The sequence below is a fragment of the Plutella xylostella genome, chromosome 21 (assembly GCF_932276165.1).
Source record: "Plutella xylostella chromosome 21, ilPluXylo3.1, whole genome shotgun sequence".
In the NCBI taxonomy this organism is placed as follows: domain Eukaryota; kingdom Metazoa; phylum Arthropoda; class Insecta; order Lepidoptera; family Plutellidae; genus Plutella; species Plutella xylostella.
Genome location: NC_064001.1, coordinates 5,562,767 through 5,588,358, shown reverse-complemented (window position 1 = coordinate 5,588,358; position 25,592 = coordinate 5,562,767). Strand labels below are relative to the sequence as shown.

The window sequence follows — 25,592 nt, the reverse complement described above, 5'->3', positions numbered from 1 at the left end:
CGGCAGTCTCACTAAACGTGTCATTTAGGACTTTCTGCCATTTATAATATAATATAAATTTAAATGCAATTACATTTCGGTTGCATTCCACTCCATCTAACTTTACATATACTTACACAAAATTATACTACTGAAAGCAGTAAGTACACTTTTTTATCAGTGACCGAAGATAGGTCAATAAACTAACACGACATACCTAAGTATATCTGTTTTTACCCGGTTCCAATGTCTTTTACCTAGTAGGGTATATTTACCCTCACCTTCCTGTTTCATGTTACCAAACTAGACATACAAATCCGTCTAACCTTATTATTCAAAATCATCCTCTGAGGCCTAATATAGCCTTTCAGCTCTGGGTTATAAAGACTACATTCATGGTACGGCTAAAGAGGTCATCAACTTGTAGATAACCTCACAAATGTAGGCCCCCTAGCACGGCCTAGTTTATTTACTAATGGCCCTATTATCTATGATTGAGGAACAAAAACGCTTTCCGGAAATAAACCGACACTTGTATCTTTTCCCATTCGAAATTAGGTTGAGAATCGAACGCACGCATTTTCTGTTCCACTGAAACATTTATGATTTATGTTACAGGTTGGTAATTAGAGCAGACGAAAACATTAACTGAAACCTATACGGGAGATTTATTACTGTAACTAGTTAGAGTAACAGTGAAAAAAATAACTACCATTATTTATCATCGGTTAACAAAAAAAAAAATTTTTCGGGCTAAAAATATAAAAATAATTTTATATTTTTAGCTAAGTATGCACGAGTTTAATGAGTGGACTGCTTGACCCATTGCTATTTATATCAATGGGGCCGCTATAAAATAAACCATTAGGTACCATAGAGTATTTCTAGGACTGTTCACATCAAAGCGACCATGGTAAACACATAAAATATTATAGATATTGAAACCACCGCAAAAGTTATTTGTACCACAATGGTCCATTCATTTTATTGATCGTTTTCTAAAATGAGATTTTAACCAAACAACTAGATCAAACGAGAGTCATTTATGTAATGAATGTGTTCCTAGTTTGCGGTTAAAAATATTATCTGTACATATTGGAATGACAAAGAGAAAAGAAACTGTTTTCTAACCATATTTTAAGTTTATTAATCATTAAATTATACCTTAGGGGCCGTCCATTAATCACGTGAGGCTCAAAGTGGGGGGGAGGATGTACTGAAAACCTCACGAAACATCACGAGGGGGGAGGGGGGGTTCTCGTTAGACATCACGTGTATTAATTTTTTGTCAAAAATTAGGTATTTCTGAACCGATATTTTGGACGGCGCAAAAATTTTAACGATTTGTAGTATGACCTATATTTTTTCTAGTCAAAAATTGCCTTTACATAGACTTCCAAAAAAATACACGTGATCCAGGGAGGGGAGGGGGGGTTGGTCCCAAACCTCACCAAATATCACCAGGGGAGAAAAAATGAGAAAAACGACCTCACGTGATTAATGGACGGCCCCTTATCAGAAATGGTGCAGTGAGTAACATAGTATGTAATTGATATTCAATTAAATAAATACGAAAAATGTAGTTTATATTATACGTATATACGTATCACATGTAAAACCACAAGATTGTTTAACCGCATCGATGATTCATAGATAAATACAATGAAATAGGCAAAAATATGTGCATGCTTAATTGCATATCATATAAAAAAAGACATAGTTATTCGAAAAGGTCGTAATGTTTTTAAACACCTTATGTTCTTGAAATAAGGGATGGACATTTCCCCCTTTACCTTACAGTAACAACCTTCTTTACATTACTTATAGGATTTATTAAGTTTTTTCTTATACGATATTAGACTAAGCTGGCAATCAGGAAATAGGGCCTTGTCATTATAAGAGAGCTCATGAAAACCTGTCTGCAGAGTGGTGCAATCATACTTTACTACTCATTCCTGATTGCAAGATTACACGTTCTGAGAAGTGTACGTACTGGGTACTTTACTAAAAAGTAAAATAGTAGTTGTAGACTGTATATACATATACAGGGTTATTGGTAAGTAGACCGGATCCTTTCAGGAGGTGATAGAGGAAGGCATTTCCAGTCGATTGAACCCAATAATGCATTATCCTAAACTTAACCATTTTTGAGATATTTAATATTCAAGGTTTTTTTAATTTTTTGCCAAAATTTTATGCTTAAAACCGAAAATAAAAAAAACTAGCCACATTTCAATATTTTTTTTGGTTGTTTTGCATAAGTAACACCTTAATAAACTAATTAAAATAATCAAATGTGCACTATTCGACTTAAATTAGACATAATACCTCAAAATTGTTAAACATTTTGAAAAAATATTCAAAACGCAAAAACAAATAAATTAAATTAAAAAAGATTTTCATATGACATTTTTTTGTGCACTTCAGCTTAAAAACATGGTCAACTAATAAGCTTTCAAACAAGATGATTCAATACCAAATCGATTAAGGTATCACCAAGATATGGCCAAAACAACCAGCACAGACGGACAAAATTCAACAGGAAAACTAACAAAATTAGCCCAATTTAAAGATAAAAAGTGTGATTGTTTTCAGTCCTGTTAACTTTAGTATGGAAACCCCTGCTCAGTTTTCTCCGCTTTCTCTGGTTGTTTTGGCCATATCTTGGTGATACCTTAATCGATTTGGTATTGAATCATCTTGTTTGAAAGCTTATTAGTTGACCATGTTTTTAAGCTGAAGTGCACCAAAAAATGTCATATGAAAATCTTTTTTAATTTAATTTATTTGTTTTTGCGTTTTGAATATTTTTTCAAAATGTTTAACTATTTTGAGGTATTATGTCAAATTTAAATCGAATAATGCACATTTGATTATTTTAATTAGTTTATTAAGGTGTTACTTATGCAAAACAACCAAAAAAATTATTGAAATGTGGCTAGTTTTTTTTATTTTCGGTTTTAAGCATAAAATTTTGGCAAAAAATTAAAAAACCTTAAATATTAAATATCTTAGAAATTGTTAAGTTTAGGATAATGCATTATTGGGTTCAATCGACTGGAAATGCCTTCCTCTATCACCTCCTGAAAGGATCCGGTCTACTTACCAATAACCCTGTATAAAGTCTTAGTTCACAGAGTATAAATTATGTTATGAAACGTTATAGGTACATATGCAATCAAAAATTGATAAGGTGATGACTAATATTTTTTAAAATAATTAATTGATATTGTAATTAATCAAAATATTTAACGTTTTCTTACATAAAGCCACTAACTGCCGTGAAGTCATTAGATACTGATCGTCAGTCTAAAACTTCAGAATGCTGATGAGGAAAAGAACTGTCTTGGTATTGAAGCGAAAAGCGAAGACATTCTGACTTTTCCTAACCCTAACAGAAGTTATTATTAGCGTGAACTGAAAAGTAAAACCCTTCAGTATTTAACGGGGTATTCACAATAAGTGTACGCTCTATCCGGGCCCGCCCGTTGAACGTAGAGTATCTATATATATATATATGATCCTAGTCACACGTGTGGTGTACGAAAGAAGCCTCCCGGGCGACGTATTAATTGTATTTTATGTACGTCTGACGCACCCTAAGCAGTCAGCGAATGACGATATTCTGACTGGATAATCCTTTCACCACTGACAAATCCTAGACGCGCTCTGTATTTATGACCGACACGCTAAAATCCTCGTCTATCCAGAGGGCCTATCACGGGCTTATGTGGAAAGTCTATACTATTTTCGATACTACAGAAACATATGGAAAAAGAACAGCGCCAACATATAGTCACTTTTGGAACTAACATGCCTTACATTTTGACTGTGACAGTTGACGATACGCAACGTAAACGGAGGTTCGAAAATCTTATAATTGCTGCACTGGTATTGGTCTATGATCCTTTCCCGAGTGACGTCACCTATGTATGTGACACCTGGGGATTTTGTATGTGTTTATTAGTTTCTAACATTACCGACAAGGGCACTGATCATGTCATACAAATGGCTATCGAATTATCTATATGCCTCACCCAGACTCACACTGGAGTTCACAACACTCGTGATCAAGGCCCTGATGTCTACACGAATACGAGTCGTCATAATTTTATCCTCTATCTCTAAAAGTATGTTTACAGGAAACCCATACTCACAGTTAAGCACCTTCTCATCAGGGCCGACCTGCGGGAAGTGTCTGAGGAACTTGTTCTGTCTCGCCTTGCTCGGCTGCTTGCCCTCGCTGGCATCGCTGAGCGCGCCGCCCTGGCCGGGGGCGCGGACCGACGGCACGGATGTGGACAGTGGCTTCACCGCTTGTCTGGAAGGTGATGGGAGATAGGGTTATTTGTAGACGGAACAGAGATGGTATATGGTGTGGTGGTTGGTTAGTCCGCATGTATGACCTACAGTGAATTGCGGTAGATCAGAATCTACCTAATAGAAAAGGATATTTTTTTTAATCTAGGATTGCTTATGTGACTTTTGAGATAGTGTTTTCAGAGAGACAAAGGCGTATCTTTTCAAATATGTTATCGTTGCATCCTTTTCGTGTTTACAATAACGTTATTATATGCTCTGAACCGTTATTTAAGACCTATAGTAAAGTGAGACAGCACTACTTGCGTCACGTGGTACAATCCCATTCATGCCCCTCTGCGCCGCATCCGGTCGCCAGGGGGCGTGGCCTCCGACCCGAGTGGAGGGGAGTGCAGCTTGGCGCCGGCGCTTGGCGGAGCCCTCACATTGGCATCGACTTTCGTCGAGTGAACAGTCCCTTTAGTAACAGCGTTGCTGTTCGATTTATTTTTTCAAATTAAAATATTTTTTCAATTTAAAAATAAAATTACCCTCATTATTTCGATAAAAAATCTTTTGTATAAAAGTGTGCTGCGGAAGTGCTAAATAATAAAATGAGCAAGACTCCGGATGAAAATATGACCCGTCCGCCCCCGGACCGGTCAAATTCGAAGAGAAGATTGTCAAGCTCCAGTTCGAGTGAAAGCTCCGATGATTCGCAGAAAAAAGCTTTTTTGGAAGAAAAGCGGATTAACGAAGGCAAATTCGAAGCATTAAGCCACCAGGTTAGTGAAATATTGCAATATTTAAAGAATTCGAGTAGGGGTGACCCGAGTTCTGATAGTGACTCCGATATTTCTTTACATCCAAGTGAAGTTTTGCAAAGCTCATTAATATCGGATGGACCATTTTTAAATAAACCTCAGCTCTCTCAACCGCCGGCAACGGCAAGATCATTGGACTTCAACATTAACACGAATTTAAAAGAGCCCAACGTAAATAATGCCGATCAGACTCGGTTAGACTTGTTGACAAAGTTACATCATTTTAATTCAGACAGATGGGAGAGAGTAAGATATGTCGAGACCGAAAAGAAATATCTTGCCAAACCAGGGTTTTACGAATTAGATGTGAATATTGAGTTACGTCATCATGATCCAAATTCCTCTTGGCTAAAATCTTTAGACAGATCTTTTGGAGCAATGACGCATGCGCTCATTCAACAGAACACCCTATTTAAAAATAATCTGCAGGATTTAATCCAATGGTCATTTACTCCTGGTTGCGTATTGAATGCTGATACCCTCTTTGAGAAGATTAATAGTTCATTTGCCGAAAAATCTGAGTACATGAAGGTGTCAGAAGATTTGCTCCAGATGGTTTGCGGTAGGCGTGCAGACACTATTCAAAGGAGACGGGATAGTATATTGTCAGGAGTCAAGGATAGATACATAAAGGAAGACATCCGAAGAATACCCCCAACTAATGCTGAACTCTTTAATGCAGAAGTGTTAAGCTCTTTTTTACAGAAGGCAGGCGGAACAAGCAAACTATTTTCTGGTCTCAAGCGCTCTGCGGAAGAGCCACTTATGTCGATGCGTAATCGACCTGATCACTCCCGTGCCAAGCGACCGCGGAGGTCCTACAGCCGGCCGGAGCCTGAGTGTGACCCTATGCCCAGCACCAGCTTCAGTTTCCCCCGGCCGCAAGGTAAGAAGCCACAAAGGCCTCAAAGTAATAAATCTGGTACGAAGCGCAATGAATACAAGAAATCTTCTGATTACAATAATCGCAAAAACAATAGATTTCAAAAGTGACTATTTATCAAACCATTTCTCAGGCGGGTGTTTAAAAAATTATGTAAATATTTGGAAAAATTTCAATGCTCCCGATTGTGTGATTCAAATAATTTCTGGATATCGAGTCCCATTTCAAACAAAACCACCCTTAATAAATCCCGCTCAGCTGTTAAGATATGTAACGCCCCACAGCACAGAAATGTCAAAGCAGATCAGAAAGTTAAAAGAGCAAAAGATACTTGTTCGTGCACCACCAAGCCCAAGCTTCGTGAGTCCAATGTTTTTAGTAGCCAAGTCAGATTGCAGCAAACGCCCGATATTCAACTTACGGAATCTGAATCGGTATTTACATCAGTTCAAGTTCAGACTAATCAATATGTACCGCGTCCCAGATTTTTTACAACAAGGCGATTGGGCTATAAAAATAGATCTCAAGCAGGCCTATTTCCATATACCAGTGGCTCGGTCACACCAGCCATTTCTAAGAGTCCTGTACAAGACAGACACGACAGTAGCGTCAGCGCCCACGACAGTAGCGTCAGCGCCCGCAACAGTAGAGCTGCTTCAAGTAACGAGTCTACCCTTCGGGCTGTCATCGGCACCCAAGGCATTCGCCACAGTTTCAAACTGGGTTGCTCAGCTAATGCGAAATCAAGGACTCAGAGTGGTAGTCTACTTGGACGACTATCTCATAGTCCATCAAGAACGCCAAACTCTTATCGAGCATGCCGCAGAGGCGGTCCGAATATTGACGATACTGGGTTTCACCATAAACTTCGAAAAGTCTGCTCTCACTCCATCCAGGATAGTAGAGTACTTAGGAGTAACATGGAATCTCGCCACGAATTCCAAGTACCTTCCCAGAGACAAGCGGAGGAGAATAGTGACCAAGATAAAGTCAATCGTAGCCTCCTACTCCTGGAGTCTGAGAGATGCTCAGTGCGTTCTAGGCATGTTGAATTTTGCATCGTTTGTCGTCCATCGAGGGCGGCTTCACTGCCGCCCCTTGCAAATGGCCTGCGTTCACCTTCCCAAGAACAAGCCATTCACAAAACACTCTTTCGATCAAACAGTTTTGGTGGAACTGGAATGGTGGATACAAGCACTCTCTGCCAACAGAAGTACACAGATACACCCATTACCATGTACACACTTCCTGACGACAGACGCATCTGCCACCGGGTGGGGAGCGGTACTAGACGATATTCGCCTAAGCGGTATCTGGGATCAAAATCAGATTTCTTGGCACAGCAATGTCAAGGAGATGTGGGCTATAATCCAGGCCATTCAGGAGCTAAAACATCTCCTTTTCAATTCAACTGTACTGATACAGTCCGACAACAAGAGCGTCGTGAGTTACATCAGGAACCAGGGCGGCCTGCGCTCCAGAGCCCTATTTCAAATAACAAACATGTTGTTTCACGTAATGGACGAACACAATACCGAAGCCGACCTATTGTCCAGACAGAAAACTCAGACCGAATGGTACCTGACCGAAGGAGCGTGTCGCGAAATCTTCGATCGCTTCGGGACGCCGGTGATCGATTTGTTCGCATCAAGAACCGCGCACATTCTTACCAGGTACGTATCGCGCGATTGCAGAGACTTGAACGCCGAATTTCACAACGCATTCAGCAGAAGATGGCAGTTTCCGCTAGCATGGGTTTTCCCACCTCCACATCTTGTGCCTCGAGTTCTGGCGCATCTCAACAGTGCGGTAGGGATGTACATATTGATAGTGCCCCGGTGGCACAAGGTGTACTGGAGACCAGATGTCAAGAGGCGCGCCGTGCGTGCACCGTTTACAATAACGAATCTCCGCCACCGGCTACTGGACACGAGGACATGTCGGCCGCCGCCTCAAGTGGATCAAATATGTCTCGAGGCCTGGCTTGTCAAGGGTGGTCACAACAGCTAGCTGGCTGGTCCGAGGCTGAAAAGAGCTTATTAAACTCAAGTTGGAGACCTTCGACCAGGAAGGTATATGAATGTATATGGTCCAAGTGGGCAAAATGGTGTATGGATAATTCTGTTAACCATGTATCGCCAAACGCTCCGAATTTAGCAAAATATTTGGCTTATCTACATTTACATGAAAAACTGTCTTATAAAACTATATTGGTTTATAAATCAGCCATTGCAACACTGACAAATCCAAGTTCTGAATCTCTGAGTGATAGTGTTTTTGTTAAACGGATACTGAAATCGATTGCCACAGCTAATGCAAACAAAAACCACACCAACCCATCTGTGTGGGACCCAAGAGTAGTTGTAGAGTGGATGATTCAAAATCCAATTTCTAATTTGACCCTTTATGAAGTATCGCGCCGTACAGCCTTGATCCTACTTCTTGCTTCCAGTCGTAGAGTGCACGACCTCACCCTGCTGCATATAAGCGGTGATCATTTTGAAGATAAAGGCGACCATTTAATATTTCACCCCATGTATGGTTCTAAGACCGACAGTTACATTCACAGACAGTCATCTTGGAAACTGATGAAGGATTCAAGGGACGTAGTATGTCCTGTATATTGGGTAAGAAAGTTAATAGAGGTTTCTGAGCAGAGACGTAACACCGAGCAGGGCCCACTATCGGCTCTGTTCGTGACGTGCCGCGGGGCGGCTCGCGCCGCGTCGCGCACAGTGCTGGCGGGCTGGGCGCGCTCGCTGCTGCGCGCCGCCGGCGTGGACGCCACCGCGGGCAGCACGCGCAGCGCCGCAGCCTCACTCAATTGGCTCGATAATTGTAACATTGATACTGTCATGGCTAAAGGTAATTGGAGAACCCCTAATACGTTCGCTCGATTCTATTCAGCGGAAATTAGAAATGATCCTAGAAATAATAATAATTTGTCAAGAAATTTCGATACTGTGTGATTGTGACCTTTATGTACCTATGATACTTAGCTTAAATACTTACTTATTGATTTAATTAAATCAAGTTTAATCTATCACAATTTTGTTAATTTGATTGTGCATGTATACAGTACCCTAGTACACAATAAAACTGTATTGTTAAGTTACTTAGTGATAAAAATTATAATTCATCATTATAATAATACACTATAGAATTAAGCTCCTATATTTACTATGCTGTTGTAATCTGTTATATTACTTATTGTAATGAAGTGTAAGTGTAATCTATATACTGTTGCTAATACACAATTATGTTGATTATAACACAGATGTTTCATTTCAGAATATTCACATTGTCTTATCTTGGAATAAAATCTTTTCACACATTGGCATACATAATATCTACCTAGAGATACTTACAGCTTGCCACCAGGCGATAACAAACAGATCTCACTTTACTATAGGTCTTAAATAACGGTTCAGAGCATATAATATGATGTTTTACCTGAAAATAAAACAGTTATTATATGCCTAACCTTATTTAAGACCTATAGTTCTAATCCTGCCTGGAGGCCAATATGGCCACCTCCAGTGAGATGCAATGTGAGGGCTCCGCCAAGCGCCGGCGCCAAGCTGCACTCCCCTCCACTCGGGTCGGAGGCCACGCCCCCTGGCGACCGGATGCGGCGCAGAGGGGCATGAATGGGATTGTACCACGTGACGCAAGTAGTGCTGTCTCACTTTACTATAGGTCTTAAATAAGGTTAGGCATATAATAACTGTTTTATTTTCAGGTAAAACATCATACTATGCTCTCAGTCATATCATAGGATAGCTGCTAGCCGGAAATAGCCCAACCTTTGCATGGTGAAATAAACAAGCTTTCTCCCTTTGAAATATAGTATTGGCGACTCAGTTGATTAGAGTAAAGTGTCTCGTGGAACCCAGCCAAGAGTTTTGTGTCAAATACTGTCGCGCTGGCTTAATACTAAGTTCCAAGTAATTTGTAATAATAGAATAGAATAGAATAGAATAAATCTTTATTCAAAGAAAACAACTTATGCTATTACATACATCCCACAAAACCAAATGTTAATATGGTTTGACTAATAATAAAGTTTATTATGAGCTTGCTTTATTCTTTGAAGTAAGTATATTATGTTTTATCAACTCTATAGTTAAGGCAGTTTAAATCCAACAAGTAACCTAACACAATATACGTTACAACAGTTAGTTTTATTTTGGTAAACGTACGTGTGTGTACTTTATCTTTGGATATGGATGATTAGACACCCGTATAGGGTGTATAGGGGCCTTCAGTTACCTCCACGTGTTAGAAAACTATTTATAAATTAACCTCGGCAATGTTAAAAGTAATTAGAGATAATTTTAATATAATATTATTCTCAGCAACAGGCATAAAGATTATGAATCATAAAAAAGCAATCTAAATGTAATATTGATTCAAATTTTATGGGAAATAAAATAAACAAATACCTAACAAGCTATACGTTATCATTAGTCGATAACTTGACAGCCGATAAGGATTGTTAACGTTATTCAAGGATTTTACACAGCATGCATTAAAAATGCATTTTATTTCCAATATAGGAATCCCGAATCCAAATAATGTAACCTGCCTTTCACCTATACATAGTATACAACAATACATACACAATTACGTATACATTTGGCTCCACAATAAAAAAGCAAACCAAATAATCTTTATACTGCAGATATTTTCTGCAATTGCCACATGAAAACGATGTGTTTTAAAATATACATTTATAAATCCATCGATTTATGCTTTAAAATCGAAACGTAATATAATAGTACCTCAGATTTTCAATCTCCAGGCAATTAATGTTGACAAGGTGGCCGTTTATAGCACCTTGTCAACATGAATTGCCGTCAAATTGAATATTACTATAAAGATGAGTGTTCAAGAAGGTGATATTATGAAAACAGTAAAGCATGAACTGTTTACACAGAGGACATTGATTGATTACAATGTTACTCATGTCGTTATTCAACGCAAAAGGAAACTTTTGGATTCGTGTCATGGTTTTAGAAGGCCAGCAGAAGCAGTTCATGTGGTTATGAAGCTTGTTAGTACTTTTAATAAAAGCCATAATATTTATATAGAGATTTTCTAAAGATTTATGGTAAAGGGGATAGGCTATTGGACCTTTTCATGTTTAATATTTATATTTCCAATGATATTGATATTATTTTCAATTTAAAATTAAGTATGTATAAAACATAAAATTTTAAACCATTATACCTAATGTCGAAACATCCAGGTAGAAAGTTAACTTAATTAAACATGGAATAGAAAACATTACTATTGAGGGGAGACGCTTGGACGTTTCACGACGCGACGTTTAACAAAACAAGGTTTTTAAAATAAGCAATTGGACGAAAAAATATTTAATATACAGAGAGTCTAGCCCAGAGTTTTTAGACCCTACCTGATACTCAGACGCCGTAGAAGCCTTGCAATTCTCAACACATTTTTCATGACATGACTGAACGTTCTTACAGGAAAATGAATACTGTAGATAACACTAAGAAAACTGGATCGGAAGTTACAAAACCATTTATCATACGCATACTTCTTATCACAACAAAAGATAAATCTTATAGTAATCTTTTTGGGAGGTTTCGCTTTGGATGGTAAATGTTTTAAACTTAACGGCCAACTATTCATAGCCAAAACATTAAATTTATAATGTCCAATAAACTGCTAAAATGACTACATTAAGATTGCCCCTCTGTCTATCAAAGTAGAGTACTGATCATATTTAATAACTTATTCCATGAAAGCAAAATATCACTACTACACAAGGCACAAAAAATACAGACATACTAACTTTGTCAACCAATGCACTCCCATTTTTAACGTTTTTCCTTGAAAATGAACCGTCACACTATGCTCAAACTCAACACTGGCACCAAAACGATCCCAGTCGCAGGTTTTATTCACCCATGGCAAATCAGAAGCACCATAGCTTGACCAATTCGCGGGTAAACATAAATCTTATTTCCTGAGGGATAAGAGGGTGATGGGAGTTGTTCTCAATACATAAAACATTATCGATGACGCGCGAAACGAAATTATTATGTATTCGCTTGCTATTGAATTTAAAAGCATGAATCCATGCGTCAACGTCAGGTTGATACTGCTCCAGAAGTTTCGTTATCATGTCCAGAGGGATCTTTTGTACAGTCCTCTAATGAGGATAATGATAATGATAATTCATCGTTTTTATTAACATTATTTAATAATGATAATTATGAATAGATAGCAAGTTGGTTTTGATAATATGGATAGCTTCAGTTGTAGCCTCTCGAAATTGCTTATGCAATTTGGAGCTGAAATTATCTATCCTCACAAAAACTATGTTAAATCGCTACTATTTTCCAGACAATGCAAATTATATTTAATTATATAATAAAAAGTCATAGAAAAGTAAGAAATAAATAAAGTTCCTTACCCATCATCGATTTTATTCAGGTCTGGCGTAAGTTCTCCGCTCGATTCGTCTGAATAATCGAAGGAAGCGTTGTCCGTCATTTTTTATTTAGCACTGTTTAATTTTATAACATTATACATCACTGACTTTAGTTGTTAATTTTAATGCCTACAACAGATAGAAGACCAAAAAAGATTAACAGGTGTGTAAGATTAATTTCGATAAAACGTATTATTACGGTTACCTACTAGTAATAATGTAAAAGATAACAAGTAAAGGTAAGAATAATATCATAACTTAAGCAAATATCAGACATTAATATGTAGGTATATCTATGAATTAGTTTTAATTATAAGAAACATAACTCTCTCTAAAATACACCTACCTAATAATAACGACTAACGTATAATCACCAGAGATAAGTGATATTTCAAATATCGCCAATAGTAGATTAAGAAATCTCCTCACAGAGAATTATGACGTTTTGACCACTTCAAAACTAAGAGGTAAGTTGATGACCTTGGATATGAGCAAGAACCCAAAAGACCGCAAGAATTTGAAATCGTAACTCATCAGAGACAAAATGATTATTTATAAGAAACCTGTTCTATGACGTAAAAACGGATTGGATATCTAAATTACACATTACAATAAAATAGATGGCATTATGGACAGTTTAGGTTTAAAACTTTTCTTTTTTTTAAATAAGAAATTTAGCTTTTATCTAAATAAAACCGACCAAACAGGAGTTGATAAACTGAACACAGGATTGAGATACTTTTATTCCAATTTATGTTTGCTGTTTTGAAACAAAAATCAGTTAGCAGTAATAACTTGTAGATTACGAATTAGACGAGGAGAATCAAACCAATTATAAGTGCATCTAAATTGTTTAAGACCAAAATTTACATAATATACTTTGCAATAAATATAATGATTCTTCCGTACATATATGTCTGAGTTATGATATTTTCTGTGAAATCTTTTTGATCTGATGACGGGTCGACATTGATGTGGTGGATCCTTTCTCTACTTTCTCTTTCCAATATATTATATGATATCTAATATGAGGATAAATTTATCTGATTTCGACTACGTAAAGTAAGGATAATATTTGTGAAGAACCATAAACACAATGACTGATAGATAAAACAAACAATAGATGCAAAACTTTAAGATGCAATTAATTCACACACAATAATTGTAAATAAATTGACGAGAACTGTTCAAACACAGACACTGTATTTAAAACCGCAACGCTCGGTCTACCAAGCAACACTGTTTACGATACAAACTATGAAAAATCACCATGTGTAAATATCGATACTTCATCGGGGCTTGCTTGTTTATCGACATTCGATAAGATAGCAACCGTGCTACTTTTGTAACTTTCCGAACGAAATATATTACGCCAGCTACATTACTCGCTACCAGATTAGAGGAAATATAAAACAACAGTTAATCAAATAGGTTAACAGCGAAACGCAAGACCTAGCACTGTTTAGTGTTTTAAGAAGTTACAATTCAAACTCATTCATGAACGATAAAACTCGCATAAAATCGCTGTTCAAAGTAAATAGGAAGCAAACAGACCAACCTACGTAACTGGGTGAAAGTAGTAAAATCGTATGTGTTTAAAAGACCATTGAAACAGAATAAGAGGTTTAAATTTCAGATATAATACATAATAACAAGTACATTTAAACATCAGCGAACCCACTAGATTCAACTAATAGAGCTGACGACCGCCACAGACAGTAAGCCGCTTATAACAAAACACATTGTCGTATGAACACGTGACTAGACAATCCACAACACAATCAAAACACTGCCACATATTGCAAAGAGAATCGCACGACCGACGACCGCGATCATAACGTGGAAGATACTAAATTACCTCTCGTATTATGTGGTTTTAAAACAAAAACCGATCTGGCGAGCGAGAGAGAAGCCGTTACGCTAACTGTATACAGCTGGCCCGCTCAAGCAGAATATAAAGAGATGATATAAAATTTCATAGTACGAGGTGTGGTCTTTGCCCACACTAGTGAGTCTAGTGACACACAGAACAGGGACAGTGCCGCCTGATAAGCGACTCGCGAAATACTGAATGCAGTCCAACTTCATCTTCAATACCAAGTAGGTAAAGAACGTTTATAAACACTGTACGGATAGAGAAAAAATACAAACACATGTAGAGATAATGTTGAACTGTGGTTTATTTAAATATAATATGTTTGCTTTGACTAGTAGACAGTACCAAACTCTATTCATTTAAACAGTACACACGGCTTAGTAACAAAATAACCGAAACAGTTTTTATCATCAATGCCACCCATGAAGTAATGTTATCGGCTTCATTACATTGATGTCTGTTGTTATAACAATTATCTGCAGTAACATTGTGATCGAATCATTTGTTTTACCGTCACATAAATTGTATTGAAAATTATAATTGTAATAAAAAATAACAAGATGATTGTGTGATTCAATATTATACAACTGAACACCCAATTTCATGCAAAGGTGTAGCAAATCGTATACATATGGATCATAAAAGACGTTGAGCCTCATTTCAGTACATTCTTTTCTGCTATCGGTACCGATTCGATTGGTTGAATCGAGGGCGAACCGGGAACATCAACATTATCTATGTTGATTGGATATATGAGTATGTCCGTCCGTTTGTACACAATACAACCTGCCTTCCCACCACGTGATCACGTTTGCGAACTTTAGCCTGCTCATGTACCGGATTACCTTAAATTAATATAAGCCTATTAGGTACAAATACACTGTATGTATAATGTTTCATGGTCGTCATTAATGAAATTTCTACGCACATACATTTAGGGGGATTACAGTCGTAAGTTTGTGTGTGTAGATTTATCAGTTTCATTAAATAAATCCCTTATGATGTTTTGGATATACATACACCCTGTAATTTCTAATGTTACACAGCTGTAAGCTTTGATATCGATAAGAAAAATAATGATATGATATCGGAAGGTCATTTGCTTATATGAAGTTGTTAATGCCGTTAATGAAAATTTCGATTAAATAAATGAAGCTAACCTCAGCCCGCCATAAACGTAGGTCATCATACGTATGACAGCCCACGTCTGTTCTTCAACGCTCTGGATAGATCCAGATCTTTCGGATCTTTCCATAGTGAGCGCAGGAGGCTCCATAGTTAACACTTAAAACACTTTTTGGATCAACTAACAAAGTCACATTTTATAAATTGTTTAAATAATTAAAGTCCGACAGCATGTCTAGTTAACACGGTGATAAAATTATTACTGATTAGGATAAGCTCATGTCGAAATGTGGTTCGCATGAAAGGACAAATTTATTTTCTATTGTGATAAATGGTTCGATATTATCTGAACGCATTGTAGTAATTTGATTTGGATATGACTTGATGCATAAAAACATATGTATAATGTCAAGGTATATAAGTTCATTTGGTACAGTAAATAATAATTAAAAGAGTAAGTACTTCCACCTACATTACACTGCCTACTTCTCACTGCCAGGATGCCAGTGAAACAAAAAGACCTACATCCATAAATTACACGCCATCTAATTGTAGAGCCAAGGCTGCATTTAATGACATTGAACGGAGATTACAAGCGAGGAGCAAGCACGTAAACGGACAAACAGAAAATTACTCCACAACAGTAGGGCAATTACAGGAAAACGCTCACCTGGCCATTCTCAAGAGGTTTCATCGAAGAGCATTCAAATGAAAGGAGGTTGAGATTTTGAGAAGGAGCATTCTTGTAATAAGAATTTTTCTTGAGTACAGGTAGGTATAGCAATACAAAGATGCTCCACATGGTAATAGTGAAACCAACTTATCTGATCCACCATATAGGTACAATTCAATGTTAGAATATTCCAAATTTAAGTGTTAGTTTATTGGGTCCATAATATTTTTGAGAAAGTAGGCGGCATACTTTTTTTCATGTGGTAAAATTTTGTGAGTTTAGTATATTATGCGCAAATTGCGATGCGACCGACGACGTTGAAATTATACCGCAGTACCTACTTAAGTAAGTAAGATACGTATAAGAAAGGCTTATCAGCATGTATTCTTTGATAATAATAAATTCCAAGTTCCAACGTATTTGTAAGTAGTTGTAAGTGGCCGTTGGTCAATAAAGCGAACAACATTCCATTCGATTTGTAGAAAAAACTGAAGCAGCCACATGCCACGATGCCCTTGTTCCAATGGGTGCTCCGAATTCAGTCACTGTGACGGAATTAACTCATAGCACATGTGACCGTCGAGCCGTGACCAAGAAAGGTGCAAAATAAAGGTAAAATTCGGACTACTGGCAATGCCCGCTGTTAATTTTGTACAGTTATGTGGACAGTTCTTAATAAGTACTTTAATAGCAAATCAAGGAGGAAGAACTAAAACGCTGATACTAACAAGATATCCGGGATTGGTAGAACGTACTGAGTAAACAAAGACCACCACTTGTCCGCATTGAAAAACACCGCAATAATATTGTCTGAGAAATTGTGCCATGAAAATCTGGTAACTTATGATATGCCCTCCTCATCTCCATCCAATAACCACGGGACTTGGACCTCCAATTCCATTTTGTAGGTACAATAACAGGGATTGTAGAATACTTCCCACGGTTACAAGTATTAAGATAAAGTGTAAGTTGAAACTGGTTAGGTATATGTAAGGTTAAGTTATACTAGGATTCGGTGGCGAATATGATTCGCTAATCCCAGTTCAAAGGTTTTCTGCTGCAGCATTCTGCCCACGGCCGTTATAAGCATTAAGATAAGGATGATGTAAGGTGACTCACTTGTCATGCTTCATGTGCCGAGGATGTGGCTCCAGCTGGAGGGGCGTGGCGGGGGCAGAGCGGGGAGCCCCGCAGCCGCCGCCCGCCGCGCCCGCCGCGAAATTGCCTGTCGACCTGCAACAATGTTTACGTTGAAGTTTTGGCGAGTTCAAGTGTTGTTCAATGGGAATTGAGTTGTGACGCTTCGGATTCAGAATAAGGTGTAGGCACTGGTCCGGGTTACTCCGGGTAGTGGTCAATGAGCGTTGTGATCTGGGATGATTTTGTACAAAACCTTATTGACAACCTAATTCTTAGGATTGAATACATTCTAATGCATTCAAATTTAGTATTGAAAAGTATAATTTAGAATATATTGGAAAATTCTGAAATCCAAAGATAACGTAAAATAAAGCAGTCAAAAAGAACAAAAAGGTGACCTTTTAAACACATGTTCAAACTTCCCGCCATCCATAATCCATACATTATTGACAAAATACACACATAAATAAATAATGAGAGGAAACACACAACTTGTTAGTTGCGCAATAGTTCTCTTGGGAAAAATCTAGTCTAGGAAAGAAAGCGGAACGTATCCAGTGTTTGTTCGCCGAGCTTTCGCTACATTTGACTCACTTTGCTTATATTGTGTTACAGTTACAGTGCAAAAATACTAAACAGGAAATATTTAAAGTACTCTAGCTCTAAATGCTTCAAATTAAAAGAAAACAATACAATACAATACAATACAATAATCTTTATTTGCACACCATAAAAAAAACTTAAATCTAACTTAAATAACAGAGATGCACAAATGGCGGTCTTATCGCTAAAAGCGATCTCTTCCAGACAACCGTTGTAAGAAAAGAACTAAACATAGAAAAGGGCATTTACAAGGTGTATTTATTTATTTATTTATTTACATTGGAGTACCAACAACATGCACATAAAATCATCTTATTAACATTCACAAATATACTTAAGTCTATACATGCATATTAATTATAGGTACCCACATCATTCATTAAATAAAATCTTAATTAATATCTAACAATTACGATACATAATTCCAAAAACAATATAAATATAATGGTAATTCTTACATGCAATGCAAAACAAAATTAATTTAATTAAAATAAATTAAATACATTATTGGGAAAAAAAAAATTATACATTAATTACAAATTTCAGAATATAACTTATTTAGGTACTTAAATTGAATTTCAATCAAAAAAAACTTAATTTTAACAAATATTAATCATTACAATAATAGAATTGGTAGCTACTTGTTAATATTGCTATTAATATAGTACGTCTTCAAGGTGTATTTACAAATAATATTTTAAAAAGAAAAATACATATCCAAATGACATTGATACTTACTAACTATTATTAATTAAATACTCATATAAATACATAAATAAATAAATATATAATATATATATATATATATTATATACATATATAGTATGGATAAATATACAATATACCTATATCAGCTCAAAGTACGCTTAATACAACAAAAAATACATTAGATAAATAGAATTTAACATAGATTAATAAAATAATATATTTATTCTTGAAGATAATGGTTTTTTACCATGCGTTTGAAAGATGCAGGTGATGGGGCTTGCCTTATGTTCAAGGGGAGAGCGTTCCAAAGATGGATGGCTTGGACAGTAAAAGAGTTTGAGTAAAAACTGGTTGTATGGGACGGAATATTTATTCGCAGGTTTTCATTGGAACGCAGATTTCTATTGTGAGTCGTGAAACGAAACTCAAAACGTTCCTTAAGATATGCAGGTGAAGATGGGTTAAACAGTATCGAATAAAGCAGAGAGAGAATATGGGTATTCCGGCGAAGGCGAATAGGGAGCCACTTGAGTTTGCGACGAAATTCAGAAACATGGTCATATTTGCGCAAACCATATATGAACCGAATGCAGAAGTTTTGTAGTCTCTCAAGTTTATTGAGTTGCTCCTCGGTTAAATCAATATAGCAACTGTCGGCATAATCAAGAATAGGGAGAAGGAGAGATTGTGCGAGCGCAATTTTGGTGGCTGTTGGGAGAAAGTTCCGCAGTCTGCGAAGACACGCTGCCGAAGCAAACACCTTCCGACTAACCTCTCCAACCTGAGCCGTCCACGTCATACAACTATCAATGATGATGCCTAGATTTTTAACTTTCTGACTGAACTGGATCCGAACACCATCAAATAGGACCGCTGGAAGTTTGTCAAAATCAAGTTTCGATACTAGCCGGGGGCTCCCGAGTATAATTACTTGAGTTTTCGATGGATTCACCCTTAACCCATAGTTATTGCTCCATTCCGAGATTCGGTCCAGATCATTATTTGTATCATAAATAACTCTATGCAGTTCAGACGGGGAAGTATGTGTGTAAATTTGAAGATCATCTGCATAAAGGTGGTAGGAGGAAGTTAATTCATTGGAAATACTATTTATGAAAATGGCAAATAAAAGAGGAGATAGCACGCCACCTTGCGGGACGCCTGCCAGGGTATTGCACCACTGTGAGTCAGAGTTCTCAATACGAACTCGTTGCCGACTCTAAAAACGAAAACTCCCTTTTGTTTGCTACATTTGTGTTTAGATAAGCAAAGGTTTTCGGGATTTTTTCATGGTTTGATTACGTTCGAATATAAATTCTAGATAAATAAGGTGATAATACCATGATAGAGATCAATTTAATATGTTGCCATAAGGCATAAATGCTGCCTAACCTAGATGAAGGCAGCTGACCTTGACTCTAAATTAAGGAGATACCTACTAACTAAGGCAAGGTATTTACTTTCTCTTTTATAAGTCCCAGCAGCACTCGATGCCAAATAGTTATTACCTTGTTTAATCAAATCTACGTATAAAGTTAGCTCATCAGCTCTTAGAGCACTGCAAAGATAGAAAATGATTAAATTATACAGACTCTTACGACATCTTATAACTTACTTTCTAATCTTGTGACTTCTACGGCGAAATAGCGCTGGCTGAGCGGTGATTTTGTATGATGGTGATAGGGAACTGATCTTCCATTTGTTGAAGGACTTTTTTCTTTGTATTTTTTTGTCCCTTTTGTGCTTATTAAAATGTTTTTCTTTAAACTCCATTACACGTACCTAAGCTACAGTACTTCTGTATTGTAGGGCTTTGCTAAAAACAATAATGACTCAGCCTTGTTTGACCATAGCATTTTAAATAGATATCATCAATATCACAACCACATCCCACATCACTTTTAATATAAAATGTTCCACAATTTTCTTTCGGTCGCAAACAGCACGCGATAATGTCGATATCTAAAAATACACACTGCAGAAAACAATACACTATTTAAATTTAGAATCGTTAAAAGCAATTGTTTTTGCACGAAAACGTCAGACTAGGTAAAGCACATCTTTTGGAATGACAAAAACAAAGTTTGAATAAAACATAATAATGGAATATTAATTGACGTATTTTGAAGGTTAATTCTACAGCAGATGGTTCAAAACATGCAGGTATTGAACAGAACCATAGCAATTTGTTGCCCCATCGTGACAGGTCAATTTGGTGCTACCTATTTTGTATTTGTATGTTTTACCCTTATCTTCCTACAAGTTTAATGTTTACATCCTTATTAAAAGGCTTTGTTTCATTATGAACAGACGTCTGGCAGTGGCAATTTGAAATGGTACACCGGTGTGACCCTGGCAGCGGTTACAGTTTAATCTACTGTATCCGTTGTTTTGCACGTGCTTAGAAATTGAAACAGCTTCATTAAAATTTTTATTTTAATACAAATTCAACACTTACCTTATATTTAATTCATCGTCTAGATTTAGACAGTCTTGTGTTAAAGTGACAATGCTCAACAATAATACGAATTTAAACTGTAACTATTTTCAATAGCTAAACACAAAACCAAGGACTCCAATTCATTAGGACAGGCACTGCTGCCATAGCGTCCACCTCAACTACTTTAATTCAAGGGACATGATTGTGATGTGGGAAATTCTACCCTTGATGAAATTCCAATTGTACCAATAAAGTATGACGTGAATGTCTCATTCAGTGACCTTGTCAACAACACTTGGTGTTTCCTACAGAATACGCAATTTAACGACACGTGGATTTCCAAACATTGTGATACGTATGTGATATTTATGAGAATCTTTTGGTAAACATGTTAAATCGTCAACTGTTTGGTATCGGGCATTATTATTATTGTTGTTAATATTATAAAGCTATAAATAACTATTGAAATAACTACTGACTAGGAACTTATACTTACTGTGTATAGGTGTCGCAGGCAACTGGTTTAATCTCCTGTTTGATTGAACCACTAGCCCGTTCATTGGATGGCGCTGTTCAGTTGTATGACTAGGCCGAACGTTGATTGTACAAGCGTCACAAAACGTCCAACTAGTTAGCTGACTTAAAATCAGTCAGGTGGTGAATAAAACAAATATCTAACAGCTAACAGCTGACACAAAAAAACACCTATATTGTTCGTTTTTTGCAAATAAAATAGCTTTAAAGTGCGTTATTTGTGTTAAAATAGTGTGACAACATGGATTTACCTATTATTACGCCGCGGGCGGATAGTTTCAAAGAAAAAAAGTGGCGAAACTAGATAATTATGAACAACAATATGAAGGTACGTTTATTGTTATTGTTTAGTTAATTTGTGAGATAAGAGCTTTGTAACATAGTCTTTTTGTTGACTCTTGTCTGGTGATGTTCACCCTAACCAGACATTACAAAGTTGCTATACTATATCCCATTCAACGACTTCGCTGAATGACGTTCAGTCAAGACGTCGAACGTTACAATCAACGACTTGACGAGTTGTCCTTTAGTCATACAACTGAATAGCGCCATCAAATGAACGGGCTAGTGGTTCAATCAAACAGCAGATTAAACCAGTTGCCTGCGACATAGGCATGCAATGAATATATATTTAAATGTGTACCTGGTCTATATAGTTAGATATATTCTCTTCGACATGTTCACTTGTCCATCTTACCAAAAATAAAGCACTACATACTACTCGGGACTATTCGAAACCCGAAACTGTAGCACGGACCATAGAATAATATTTGGTCTAGTATTAATCAAACAACCGACCATACAAGAGTGATTTGTTGATATAAGTTCGTAACAGTAACTGACACTTCATAAAATCATAAGCACGTTTAAAAGAGGTGTATTTTGATGACCAAAACCATTTGAGTAGTGGAAGCGTAGCCAATAGGATGAAGCTTATAAGTGCATTAATAATCGTTCTGCTGCATGCGTTTTTTGTAGAAAATGTAAAGATAACAAAATATAAATTATTGTTTGAGTATTCATATGAAATTTGTATTATATTAAAAAGGAAACGTGAGGATCTCATGGTCATCTATCCATAAATATATAGATGAAAACGAAATGATATTTTCTCTTTGTTCTAGAAGATTCTAGCGGAGTACCAACTGACGATGGACTCTCAGCAATCATCAGAAGAAGAATCACCTGAATACATATTAAAACTTCGTAAACCTCAAAAGAGAGAACAAGATAGTTCTGATGAAGACGGAAGTAGAGACACGCTAGTTGTAGATGACCAAGTACGATTTAACAACATTTTTGATGATAAAGAGGTAAAGTTACTATCACCAAAAGTCTCCCCATGCTGTCATTTAGAAATCTAATGAAAAAAAAAATTTTTAGAGGCCTTGCGCTGTGATGGTGCTTTCCAGTAGACAGAGTCCTATGATGCAGTCTCTACTGCGAAAATATCGCTACGATCACAATGGTAAGTTGACTCACGGGCGTGGAAGAAAGAAGAAAGAAAGACAAAACTACCGTATTTATACCGTACTGACAAATTCTAAGTAACACTAACGCCAACATTTGAAACAGTGACTATAATTTCTAATGTTATTGGTACCAATTTGATATTAAAATCCAGTTGTTTTTTTTAACAGGTGTATTAATCCCCAAGAGCGTCAAGTATTTCCTGAAAACGCTTCGAGGATCAGAGGAGCCCAGAGTAATACAGCTTAATGATAAAGCCTTTTCTCCAGTTGGTGGATATGTCAGGTAACAATCCAATGAAATTCTCAATCATTTGGTATGATAGCGACATTTTACCGACTGTTTTAGTTCACATGACTGTTTTCCTTTTCAGATACTACAAGGAAGTACCGCCAATTCCACAATATTTGTAAACTACAATTGAATAACTACGGCCATGCCATGTCGGCCATGCAATAATAGATATTCTGGGTTAGATAAAACGAAAACTTCTCTAGCATCGAATTCATTACATTATTATATTTTATTGATTATGTATGAAACTGGATGCTCTCTGATGATCTAAATCCAGATATACAGGGTGTTGCAAAATTGGTATATTAAGCCGAAAAGGGTCCACACAACTTATCCCGGAGATAACGTTTTCGATGTTGGAATCGGGCGCACGACATTTTTATCGTCCCATACAAAATTTAATCCATATTTTAGTCTGTATCGTTTTTGGCAACCCTACGTTCCAATATCATTACGTCAAAAGCTGACGTGTTTATTGTAAACAAAAACATAACCTCAAAAACATATGATAAATCGGAGGCCATAAGTCAATTAAACAAACAGAAAAAATAGTTTTACTAAGTCTTTTTTTTTCACTGTCTATGACATGTAAAAATAAATACCGGCGTGAACTCGCATTTTACGCTTTCGCGGCGCGAGTGTAGCGCGGGCTTAAAGAATAAAATATTTAAAAATGAACGGATCGGTTTCCATAGGTACGTGATTTTATAAGGTCGTTGACACTCGTTGATATGTAGGTCACTGTGTCACGATAGGGTTGTTGGTACCCAGTTTTCGAGTAAAACTTTGGACGTTAATTACTCAAAAACGGTACCGTATTTTGAGATTCTGACTTCTTTCCCGGGCTTAGATATAACATGCTGCACATGCTGGTTTCGGCTTGATATACCCTTTTTGCAACACCCTGTATATGTAGGTACCTAGGACATTACAGTGCAGGCCATATGGATATGGATATTGACGTATAGGTCATTATGACATGGGAACGGGCACATTTGGCCGATGCACGATCAATAGTATAAAGCGGTCGACTGACAATTTCATCGAATCAAGTAGATAACTATTGATTTATAAATTAGTACACATTAATATGATTACAAATTACGTACATAAAAATCGATTCCTGATATAATAAATAGCTACGTGTAGTACCTTAAATGTACTTAGTTATATATGAATGTTATGATCTACGAAATACACTGTATTTCGTAGATCATACACCGATACTGTATTTAATACAGTATCGGTGCAGTGGATATTTTTACTAAATCAATCAATTCATCTCAATTGGATCACAAAAAACATATTTGGCAATAAACTTACCAAGATAAACAAATAAAATATGACTATGTTCCCAATCACACATGGCTCTCATACCAAAACCGTAAAGGAAGCTCATGCAAATCCTTAGCCAAAAAGAGTAAAAAACTAACAGTAGACGATCATAAATGAGTTTAATACCAATTTCGCATGAATAACTAATTGCAAATAACCCGGGACACCATACAATTATTGCAAAACATTCAAAGGAGATTGAACCTAATCGTAAAAAGATGGCGACAATAAATTCGTTTCCGTCCACGGAACAAAACTTGTGAAGTTGGCAGGATGTCAATATCCTAATGGATATTGTATTTTCTAAGCCGCTGGTTCATCCGTGGAGCACGATACAAACAGACATACTATAGAAGCGCTCTCGTTTAATATTTGCAGGGATTTTTCGAAACAAACAACCCATTGTTCTCTGGACGCTATGGAGTCACGAAAAATGTGACGAATATGAAAACAATGTCCCTTTCAGGAACGGTGACACGTGATACCGATGCCGATGTAGCACAGCTTCAAATTGTTGTTGAAAGAAACCACTCAAAAAAGACCCCATACACATATAGGTACTTACATATAGTTACTAATTAAGTATTATAAAATTAAAACAGACAGATATGGAAAATATGTGAGCATAAAAATCTACACATACTTATGTAATAAGTAGATTTACGAAGACTGTTTCCTACGGCAACCATTATAATAATGCCCTTGCGAACTTTTCCAGAGACAAGCTAATGATTCGTAAAACTTCGTTTCTTCCATCGAGAACCACAGTTTAACCGAACCGATGGTTGAAGACTTTGAAGAGTAACGTTTAGCAACTACAGTTGTTAATCAAATTGATCCAGTGGATGTGTTTACCTACAACTACAATGTAAACGATAAACTAAATAGAGACTGGCGAGTGTATCGGCCTCGGTTATTCGTGATAGGAGATAAGTTATCCGTATTT

At 36.7% G+C, this 25,592-nt stretch overlaps 2 protein-coding genes across 7 annotated transcripts in view; one reads left to right on the top strand and one right to left on the bottom strand.

Moving 5' to 3' along the window:
• The window catches only part of LOC105395940 (membrane-anchored lipid-binding protein LAM4), a 53,369-nt gene that overhangs the window by 7,806 nt on the left and 19,971 nt on the right, over window positions 1–25,592 (bottom strand). For 5 of the 6 annotated variants that reach the window (XM_048628799.1, XM_048628798.1, XM_048628800.1 and 2 more), the window contains 2 exons: window positions 17,242–17,355; window positions 4,137–4,300 (listed from right to left, as the gene is read on the bottom strand). In XM_048628799.1, the coding sequence (XP_048484756.1) occupies window positions 4,137–4,300; window positions 17,242–17,355 (278 nt within the window). Of the gene's footprint in view, window positions 1–4,136; window positions 4,301–17,241; window positions 17,356–20,188; window positions 21,040–25,592 lie in introns of those variants that run through there. The other variant, XM_048628804.1, reaches the window with a different exon arrangement.
• Window positions 22,226–23,534, top strand: LOC105395924. Its single transcript, XM_011567906.3, has 5 exons — window positions 22,226–22,530; window positions 22,672–22,860; window positions 22,931–23,015; window positions 23,188–23,302; window positions 23,391–23,534. Exons 1-5 carry the CDS (start codon window positions 22,474–22,476, stop codon window positions 23,428–23,430), a joined length of 486 nt encoding a protein of 161 aa, XP_011566208.3. The 5' UTR covers window positions 22,226–22,473; the 3' UTR covers window positions 23,431–23,534.